The sequence below is a fragment of the Wasmannia auropunctata genome, unplaced genomic scaffold (assembly GCF_000956235.1).
Source record: "Wasmannia auropunctata unplaced genomic scaffold, wasmannia.A_1.0 LD336106.1, whole genome shotgun sequence".
NCBI lineage: Eukaryota > Metazoa > Arthropoda > Insecta > Hymenoptera > Formicidae > Wasmannia > Wasmannia auropunctata.
Genome location: NW_012026784.1, coordinates 8,252,098 through 8,263,952, shown reverse-complemented (window position 1 = coordinate 8,263,952; position 11,855 = coordinate 8,252,098). Strand labels below are relative to the sequence as shown.

General features: G+C 33.7%; 1 protein-coding gene across 1 annotated transcript in view; it reads right to left on the bottom strand.

Moving 5' to 3' along the window:
* Positions 1-9,763: 9,763 nt before the first annotated feature.
* LOC105455881 overlaps positions 9,764-11,855 on the bottom strand; it is an 83,575-nt gene continuing 81,483 nt past the window's right edge. The window contains exons 3-4 of the mRNA XM_011699562.1: positions 10,921-11,092; positions 9,764-10,309 (exon numbers count right to left, since the gene is read on the bottom strand). Coding sequence (XP_011697864.1) covers positions 10,152-10,309; positions 10,921-11,092 — 330 coding nt within the window. The 3' untranslated portion in view covers positions 9,764-10,151. The remainder of the gene's footprint in view (positions 10,310-10,920; positions 11,093-11,855) is intronic.

Sequence of the window (11,855 nt, the reverse complement as noted above, 5' to 3'; positions counted from 1 at the left end):
GAACTATCCTCAATTCGATCGTCTTGTCTCGGAACGATTTACCTTGTTATACCGGTCACATGGCGGCATTTTTTTTATTTTTTTTTTTTATTTATCATCTCGCGCCTTTTCCCGGGATATCACCCCGCACCTTTTCTCGGGATATCACCCCGCGCCACAAAGCGCATTCTTTCTCTCTACGTGGAGAGAAAGACATGTAATACGCACCGGTATCAGATGAGTATTGCCATAGGGTATTGCTTCTCTGCGTCTCTTTCATCTTCGAGCCAAATAACATGTGCTCCAGGCATGACCTACTTCCGCGTCCTTTCCATTTGTTTCTTTGTTTGCCTTCTAAGAAAGACAGACTTTTGAAAAAACAAACTCTTGGCTTTGACGTTCACCCGTTTCCAATACGCATGGATATCACTTTTCCATATATACTAAGTATTTACCGTTACGCTATTACGCGTATGACAGTTACACGTCATATTACTCGTCAGAGTTATTACAATCGTTACACAGCCGTGAACCTTGGGAGAGCGAAGATACTTGTAGCACATTTCGTAAAATTAAAAAGATGGTCTTTAGAAAATAATTTATATCCGCCGCGCACCGTATATCGATTTCCGTTCTGCAATATGCCGACAACCGACTTTATAGCATCGTACGTTTCGTCAATTTCGAATTTGTTACAGTCTGCCGTGTGTTTGACATATCGCGAGATAATTTATTACGCTGCGTTTGATCGGCAAAAAGAAGAAGGGCAAAAATTCAAACGTATACGACCTCGAATACTGATTGCATCGTGATATCACCCTGTTGCATCCTCGCTACGTTGATGGGACATATTGGTGCAATTTCCTTTGACCGTTTGCCTCCACGTGTATAAACTTCTTCCCTTTTTCAACATGAAATTCACTGCATTCGCGCTAATTTCTTTTACGTCAGTAGTAAACAACTTTTATCTATTTATACGAACAGCTTACAATTAGTTACATTTAATCAATGTAAAAGAATAAAAATTCCTAAATTAAAATCCGTAAAATGCAAAATAAGTTTTATATTACACATAGATATCTATTACACATAGATTGTTTTCAAAAATATCGTAATCACATTCTGGAAATTATTAATACAAAATTTTTATTTGAGTAAGTCAATTTTAAGTTATCTTTATCGTTAATGTGTATATATACTGTAGTTACTGTTGTGTACATAAGCTGGTTGTGTTCTGAAACGTTCATATAGACTAAACAAATAATGTCCATAAAAGGTGGAAACAATATTTATCTTTGCTACGCTCCCGTCCGAATAAATTCCCCACGCAGTTATCTTCAATTATCCTCTGGATTCATTCGTCGGTGAATCATAATGCCAAAGCCATTATGGGGTCTACTTATTTGGAAAGAAAGAATTAATGTTGATTTGAAATAACAATGCGCCCTACGGAGTGAAAAGGGAAAGTTCCCCTATGGAGCGATCAGTCGTATTTTTTACAGGCAAAAATTGATTATTAAGAATTGGCCGCGGAGCGAAGCACCGCGAGATCGTTGAAAAGCTCCATTAGCGGTTCGACCTGATTTCCCTCTCTTTTATCGAGTGACGAACGGCTTCGTCTCTGGAAAGAATCCTGTGTGTACCAAGAGTAGCCCGTCCAAATGACGCATTCGACAGATCTATCGGGCAACGACGAGATTGATTAAATGTTCTCGGCGGCGAGATGGCATCGGAAAGGAAATCCGGAATCGTATCGATATACAGGCGGAGGAGTTCATTGCGATAGTACCGTCTGATTATAGCGTAGGGACGATTGAAACTTCTACTTGATGGACGATCGAGAATAGTAAGCGCTACCGTGACTGATTCACTTTGTCGGAAAAGGGGAAAAGGTTATATTACTTTATTCGTGATAGTGAAATTATCTCAAGCAGATGATATCCCGTTATATTAATAATAACATCCTTTTTACATTAATCATAATGAAATTAATATGTTCGCGCGCGCGCGTGTGTGTATATATATGAAATGTGTGTATTCATGTATACAATATTATGTGTATACATAATATATTACATAAGCATAGTAAAACAACGTGTTACAATTTTTGAAATATTGACATACGAATAGAATACACGTAAAGAATAGATAAAGAAGGAAAAAAATAATAGATTACGAAATTCTTATCTGTTTAAAATATTTTGCTTTAAAATATCTATTAAAAAAATTTTTACTTTAAAAATTCGTACCAACAATTCCTCTAACTACTTTCAAGGATGACAAGATAACTTGCGAATAAGAGATCTTTCGAGAAAAGAGAGATAAAATCGGTCAACGCAGTTGGAATAAAAAATTTCTGCTAGTCGTAACTGAACTCAAGTAGCAAGTTTCCTTCTCTTCTTCTGATCAAGAAATGCTTTGTATTGGGTTCTCCGGTTTCTTCTTCGATTTCACACAATTTTAACCGTTATTTTTGAACGAAACACTCCACGTTTTCACATTTATGGAATATTTATTTTGGGATTTCAGGTCAAACGTCTATTGTTAATAGATGAGTCCAGTCTTGTTTTTATATGCCGGGTAAACTAGGGTCCATTGACATTTCCATCACTCCTTATTCAATGTTTAATGTTTCTACCTTACACTCGATAACGGTAACAATAAACAACAAACAATAATAACGAACATTTATCTACGTCAATAAGTAATTAGTTTTCTTTATTTTCCTTCAATTTTCAACTTAACATATAAGTTTTTTCACATTTAACATATCACAAGTTAAGTCTTAAAAAAACAAAATTACACTTGTTAAGAATTATATATTAATGAGTACGAGATTTATTAATTATAAAAATCAATTAAAAATTTTAGAAAAAAAGTATTATAATAGCTGGTGTCACAATTGATTTTATCTTTTAAACGAATAGAAGAAAGATTTTCAAGACGTAACATGGGTAGGACAGCCAAAGGCAGACCTTCCATCATCAGGACACGTCTGTGAGGAAGGAGCAAGAAAAAAAGCTTAAGCTTGGCGAACTAAAAGTCCACGTCCCAAATTACTAATCGATGACGCACACCAATCTGCGCTCCGTACTGGAGCGCGCAATGTAGTCGCATCAATCTGCGGAATGGCGCGCGATAACGGGATGTCGTTTGTTGGAATGGCTCGAACTTGCCGAAGAAGGGTCAGCCCGGTCTTTGTGCGAATGTCGTCGGTAAGTCGACGATGAAATATATCGATTGATTACGAAGTTATCCCGGGACGGTAAAATTCAGACGAGGTAACAAAGGTCACATAAGGTTTGATTGACGAAAGTGACTCTTATTTTCGCGGCTATATTTTCTGCAGATTTAAAAACAGCATAAATCTCTTTCACAGAAATGGAAAATGTGCATAATAAGCAGAGTTATGGAGATCGGCATTCGCGTGCACGTGAAATGTAGCTTTAGTTTCGAAAGCATAACAACCTACTAAATGAGACCTGCCATATGCACTTTTCGTGTAGTGATAAATACATAATTGTTCTAGTCGCGTTTCAAAATAAGCGTAATTTTCAGATTTAATAATAAAAATTGATAACAAACATTTATATACGATTCTATGTATAATTTAATAATCACAATTGATATGACTGCCGCAATTACGTACAAAACACTAATTTAAATAAATGCATAATAAAACAAAGTCAAAGCTTCTCGACATATCAAAATATGAAGAAATTAATGATATTAACAATAAAATTAGTGACTTTATTTATACCAATTTCAGCTATATTTATTATAATTACAAAAACAAATATAAAAATATCTATTCGATTGTTATTCATTAAATGTATCTTTATATCACGTAGTTCTCGAATGTAATATTTTTTTTTGATATGTAGCATATATAATTTTCCATTTTTTAATTACTAGTTTTTATTCTTTGACTAATAAATAATAATTTCATCGAGCGATTTCTCTTACTTTTATATATAAATAAGTCGTCATACGCTAACGAAATGTTTTACAATTTGCGCAAATATTTTATATTATATTTTTTGTTAAAATACTCTCAACATTCTTTTTTCCTATCCCTTTAGCCAACCCATTTCTCAATGCAGCGTTGTCAACTAAAGGATCCTTAATAAGGACATGAACAAAGGAACGCTAAGGCAAATAATTCAAAAGCTCTTCGATCGGCGTTTCAAACGGTATGCCAAGCACTTGTAACACGCCGTTTCCTACTATATAGCATTCTGATTCCGGTAAATAGATCAAATGTCGAGTGATTGTTCAGAAACTTCACTAAATAGTTGCAGCTATTAGGTGATACACGAACGCGTATAAAAAGTGATACTAAAGAGGGTGCACAAAATGTGTATAGAAAATGACTTTAAATAAAAAGCGTTTCATTCAACGAGCCTTCTCATCACTGCTTTATTTAATATTAAAATCAATTGTAATTTTTGTTTTTAATTTAGGAAAATTATTTAATGCATATATATATTTTTTTTAAATATTTTTACGGTTAACATAATAAAATGTGTGTGTGTGTGTGTGTAAACGCAAAAAATATTTTGATATATCGTTTTTTTATGCAATGGAGTTATTATTTAATAAATTTTAATATCTGAACATTTCATAAAATATTTCACGGAAACTAATTCGATATATGAGAGGCTCTGCCGCTGATTGAAGTAAATGCGATCAAATAACGGAGATGTCACGAACGGTAAATTAACCTTAGGTTAATTACTCGGAAATCTTAATCGCTAAATTTCGTCGCATAGATTATATACAGAATTCTATATATATTCGTACGTAAATGTATTTGACGTAAATCAGAATATAAAATACAAATTTAGGAGTGAACAATTTAAACTGAACATTTAAACTAAATAATTAAAAATAGACGAGAGAGAGAGAAAATGAGTGAGTGAGAGAGTAACAAGTTTCTACAAAGTAAAAAACGAAAATAAGAGCTAAATAAGCTAAATAAGAACTAAAGAGATCTAACAAGAGTTCAAGAATATGACAGCTAATACTTACAAGAAAATTTATCTTCAAAGAAATATAGCCAATTAATTAAATATGTACAGATACAATTTATGTTTTAATAAAAGATATTTTATCCGTATATTGTTGTCTTTTCGTTCCTGTCGATATTTTTTCATTAACAATCGCAATATCCTAAATGAAATTATATGTCGTGGAGAAGGCGTGACAACAAATCGAAACTACTTCCAGTAGCTGGGGAACGGACGGTGGAAGACATATAAATCAACATGCTTGGATTTGCCAGTGTTACAATGAAGTCGAGAAAAAAAGAGGAGCAAAAACAAGGTGCAAAATAAGACGGTGCTAGAGAAAATCGTCTGTCAAGTTCAACTTGTACTTTCCACGGTTCCCAGAATGTAGCTTCTGAACTTTTCGGATGTATCTTGATTTTCGACGAGAGGACCGATACTTTGGCGAAAGTTTTACGCGACCACGCAAAATGCTTTCAATGCTTCCCTAAATCTTCTTCACAAACTACTATTTATATTTGAAACGTTACTCGCTAAAAATATTCAGATCAGATCAATTTTAGCAAAAAATAGCATTAATTTTATATTTTATATTATACGATAAATTGCATTTTGCTATTCACTCTAATCCATTACGGAAAATCCGCAAGTAATTATTATCGAAAGCTGCTATTACTAAAAGTTCTTATATCTTTGCTATTATATAAAATTCCTAATTATCTTTTGCTGATAAAAATAATATATAGTTTGTAACAGGATAATGTAATATCGTGAGTCTAACTTGAGAAAATTAAAAGGCTACCTAACAGACGCATCTTATCTCTTGATCACAGATTGTTGGGGTAAAACAAAATATTTGCTCGCTCTCATTATCTTTTCCTTGATATTGCCTCAATTTATTATACGTATATATAGATATAAATAATTAAATATATTTATATATATTTTTTATACCTTTATTATTATTTAATTGATGCAAAATAAATTTAATTTTTAGTAATATCATTACATATACGCGCGCGCGGTGTGTGCACATGTATATGTAATATTATCTAAAATTATATTTATTTTAAATTAGTTATATAAGGGTATAAATAAATAAAATCAAATAAATGTTAAAGCAGCTGTATGTTTCTAACTTTTAAATAATATTGCGTATTCATAATTGCAGTTTTGCAAAATTTTTGATAAAATTATATATATTTAGCTAAAATAACTTCTTAAACAATTTTTTACATACAATATCTGTTTTATTCTGAGATTCTAAATATAGAGATTAGTTATAATAGATCAATAAAAAAAGAAGAAAAAATGGAATCAAAGTTAAAGGGATATTCCTATGTTGTTTACGTTTCTAAGGTTCTAATATCTAATTGAATCAATTGGTCCAATGTAATTAGTATAGCTAAGCGTTCGATTTAACCTGAGATTAAGTACAGTCGATTTAAATTAACTTCGAAATTGCACAACCCTACGAAATACTCCCAATCCACCTCATATTATTTCCTATACAATAGAATTCTATAAATTGTTTTGTGCAAAAGCAACGATGAAATATGTATAATAAGTTTTATAAAAGCGCATTATTTACTTTGCGGAACTTAAACTTCTAGAGGCAAGCGCGGAACATCTCGATAAAGTAAAAAATATTCTGTTGTTAAAATTTGTTTTCCCATTGTTTTATTTTTTTTTTTGTATTATTTGCTAAATTATATTAAACTTTAACGGCCCATTCGAGTAAAACTAAATCAATCTTAATCATTTTTTATTTTGAATAATTTTACTAAAAGATTTTAATGAAACGTTAATCAATATATTAAACCGACGGAAGTTATGGCTAGCTGTAACAATTTCGATGTTGTAATTAAGTCGTTTCGAAATCCACGTGTAAAAACGTTCCGTCATTTTTCGTCAGATGGCGGCAGCTTGCAAGCTCCGCGAAAGCTCGCTCTTATCCGTTCTACCCCCGGATCGAACGTGGCGATTAACAAAATTTTAAATAATCGATGAAGCTCCAGCTCGATCAGGCATTGCCGGTATTATCGAGTCATCGATAAAATTGAGTGGACCACTTTGGTCTGATGGAGAACAGAGCACTAGCTCTCAAGGCACGGCGCGACCTCCTTTAGTGACGCCAGCTGGAATTACCGATGGATTTTCATGCAACGACGCTAGCACAAACCTAGCTTTATAGCCGTCGATATGCGAGTAATTTGAAAACTACACACCAACAATCGTGAAACTCGTATAAACTTTTCTCATTGCCGAGATATATGAAACCGTATCTTGAAAGTTTGTTGGTTTTCAACTCTTTCTCTCTCTTTCATTTCTCTTTCGGATGTATTTTATTAATTTTGAAAGAATTTCCGAAGTTATGTATTCAAGACAAGCTTTACATTCCTGTATCTATCGTTGGCTTAAATTCTCAACATGTGCTGTTATCTTGCATTATTCACGTATATATTCATTTCACGTTCACGTACCTACTTCAACTCATCTGCAATCTGATTTAATAAAATAAACGCATATTTTTTTTGCAACGTACGCTTGACGTATTCCCCTTTCTCATCCCCTTCATGAGAGTCTACGTATTGGATCTACGTATCGGACATATCACATATGTCGAATCGTATAGTTTCTTTTTGACATATCAGTTACGGATCAACGTTAACCATTTCCATTTTTAACAAAGCGGCTGTACAGGAAAGTTATCGTGCATATGGAAATTGCCCCCGCGATATCGAAAGCAGGAATATCGATCGTAACTGCTGGCGGCGGCCCGCGCGATTTACTCTACACATGTCAGCCGTTGCGGTGTCTGCGTTTAACCGCGATGTTCAATTTGCCCTGCGGCCGAACCGCTTCCGGTTTTCGGCAAGCCGTCGCTACTTCCAATACAGTTATCGCGATTGTGCTGTTAGAAGTGTCCGATAAGGTCGCAAAAAGCTGTTGGAAACTTGTGGAGAAGCTTTCACGCCATTTCCCAAGAGAACAATCGGAAATTATGATTTTATATAGCTCACTGATTATTATATATAAAAATAATTATAATACTCATATCAACTATTTCTGATTTGACGATATAAAAAATATAAAAACATTTCATAAAATTTTCGTTATACTTTTGTGTTTTGAACGATGATTTTTACAAAAATGTAGGAAATTTTTAAATAAATTATAATTCAAAAATCTACGACTTTACAAGTTTCTTGAACCAGAGATTTGTTAATTCGCAAAGCGTAGCTGAAATATATGTTGCTCCTAGCAAATTTAATGATAATTCTTTATGATTTATTCAATTATTCATTCCAAAAAAGATGTTTTCCAAATGAAATTTCTAATATACGGCAGAATCCGCAAAAATAAAGCGCTTTTTTTACAATAGGTACAGGCATACATAAAGATTGTCTTGAATACATAACTTCGGAAATTCTTTCAAAACTCGATAAATAAAACTTATTTATCGAGTTTTTGCTCATTTTACGTTGCAGTCTCCATATCACTTAGCGTAATCAATTAATTCTTGCTGTGTCCGTGTTTAAAATTTTCCTCTGCAGCACGAAAATTTAATAGACCGACAAATGATGCTGCTGTGTTACTAAGTGAATGCCATCACTCACTTAAGATTTCCGGCAGTAGTATGACCATTTCTCGACCAATGTATTCATTCAGGAACCGCGTGAGGCAATGACTTGGTGTGTGATTTGGTGTGTGACGTGGTGTGTGACGGTGGGTGGTGCGATGTGTGATGATGTGCGAGCAGCGCCTGGCTGTCGTCCAGCTTTTCTGACGTGATTTACATGGCAGAACTGCGCGCGACGTCTCTCTTTCTTTCAACAGTGCGCAGCAGCATGAAAACATCCGATTTCAGCCCGATTCCGATTTTTCATAAATTCGATGTGCTCCAGATAGCTCCTGCCAGCGCCAATAGGATCTTTACAAAAGACAATCATCAACTCCCTCACTGTCATTTTCAATCGTGTGATTAAGAACTTAAAATATTCGCGAAAGATTTAAGAATTCTTCGGCCTATATTAAAGTTACAATAAATTAAAGGAAATATTTTTAATTTTATTTAAAAAATATCTTAAATGTCTTTACGTTTTTATTTTAACATTTGAGTATTGTATAAATATAAAGTATATAAAATATAAAGTAAACTACATACGTAATAATTTTAAATTAAATGCGAATATTTTTAGAAACATTTAGATCTCTGTAAACTCATCTTTAGAGTTTCACAGCTTTATATATATTTTTAAATCTGAATGTTATATAAAATGAAACTTTTTTTCTCATATTTCAGTATCGCAACCATAACAGATAAAGATCGGAATTAAATAATTGATGCTTTCTCATATCTTTCAAAATTTTTTTCTTTTAATCAATATTTGCGTCGATTCAATATAATCCTATCGCATTCTGAATTAATTGAATATGGAGCTATTACTGCGGGTCAGCATGTGCAAACTGCAGAACAGATGTATTTTATGCACTTTCATCCATCAAAACCCACAATGATTGGAATGCTTGTATTTCATTCCCATCCACTTTACGCTTTATGGAATTGACGTAAAGTTCCCAACGTTAAAATATCCAGCGCAAATGTCCAATGTGATGAATTTCCGAAAGAATAAAAACCGTAATGCGGTATAAACTCATTTCTAATGCGGTGGCAATGGTCAGAATTATAAATACCGACTGTATATGATTACATATATACGTATAAAATTTACTCACGTCTGTTCATTAATTATTTATATACCGCGTCACAGACGTGCATTTTAAACTAATTCCAAGATTATATTTTCATGGACCAATCTTGGATCATAATCCGCTTCCTTTACACGTTTGGCTTTCGCTTCCTAATTATCTCGCATTACTCGGCATTTTCTACGTTACTCTGCATGCACAGTAATAGGCACTGTGATGCAGTAAGGAGATCGTGTAAAATAGAAATTTATTCTATAGTCACGTTGGAGTTATAAATTACGATTTTTATTTGATGTATAAGCTTTGCGAAGAAATAATTACATAAATCGTGATAAGATATAAATTCAAGCCGTTTTACATTTCTGTTTTGCATTCGTTTGACGGCAGAGATTCTCTTTATTGCAGGACTAAAGTGCTGATTTCCACTCTACGGGCACGAAGAAACGGGCACTAGTAAAAGGAGGGTATAGTCGGTATAGTCCCAACGTTCAGATTTTGTCTGATAAAGGCCAAGTCCCCATAAAAGCCTCCCAATGTCTCCAACGAAATGGGCTCAAATCGATTTGAGACTTTCCGTTCACTTCTTGAGTCTGGCACGATTCCGAAAACTTTAAGGATTTGCCGTTTCACACGTAAAGCCTTCCCATGATCGAAAAGATAAGAAGTTACTAACACTCGGGAATCTCATTCAACGTTTCAAACGTTTAATACGTTTTGTAATCTTCACGCTTGCAACGAACGAATTTAACGACTTGTTTTACGATTTTCATAAAATTAAGACTAGACTAACACTAAGACTAAACTTATTCATTATTATTATTAAATTATTATTATTGTGTACATAAACATCTGCATATAACACTAAATCTGTTTTAAAGTGAGAACAAAAGATTCCAGAAGTTTTTTTGCGTGTGTTATTCATTCACCAGAAATGCAGATTTCTTCCATACGTGTATTGTATTTCCAATGCAAAAATGTCACAACTGTGTTTCGCAAAAAATTCAACACCAACTGCGCATTAAAATTTAAAATACAAATGTTCCACGAACGTTTTTAATTTATCAATTTCGTTTCACTCAGCTTTATGTAATGTAAAATAATTTTCGCGTGTACATGTACATAATGCATGTACATGTAATATACAGTGAAAAATAGAACGTGTAATAATAGCAATATGTATGGATAACAATACCATCAATCAAATGAAATTAATACTCACCGGTGGGGCTAGGTGTGAGTTCCTTCATCGCTATCTTGACATGAAGATCATATCGCTGGAAAAGCCCCAGCTTTGGACCCCTCGTGCTTCTCTGCAGCGTGTTAATAGCAGTGGTGACTGCTCTGGTATACTCTCTCACGCCAAAAGATTTGTACGGCACCAACATGCCCACCTGTTACACAAACATGACGGAGGAAATATGAAATTTTGGTAAGGCGCCTGTTACGCTGTTCTCTTACGGACGTGCGTCATGCGTTTCGGTCGGTGTGAGAAACGAACAACGTCCGTCCAGGTGATAAATCGCTCGCGCTCCGTCAAACGGTGAGAAAGATCGTCAACAGGTTGTACAAAACGATATTTCGCCAAGTTTCGACCGAGACGTGGCAGTTGACACGACCGCTACGTTACAAATGGCCCGAGTGCAACGAGTGCTATTTTGTGATATACACTCACTCGTGACGTGTACGATTGCGTTGAGAAATATATCCATTATATGTCTTACTTTATCATCATTATTGTTGCATTATATTGGATTGTATCTTATAAATCTTCCCTTTATCGCAATTTCCTCAATTTATGTCAATTTAATATTCGATCAAATTGGACTAGGATTATTTTGTTATATTGCTATTAACGATGTAGTCGTTTGTTGATTTAATAACATTAAATATTGACAAAATTCTATATTTCTCTGTTATATTCGTGCAATAAATGGACATGATTTCATAAATCCTTTGCTATAAAGGAGTGTACATCAAAAATTATTTATCATTCAGTTTATGATCAGTCAATATTTAATGTCATTAAACAAATTAATAACGATGAAACAAAATAATTCTAGTCCAATTTGGTCGAATATTAAATTAATATAAATTTTATTTATATATATATATACATACAAGATCGGAAGAGCACACGTCTGAACTCCAGTCACT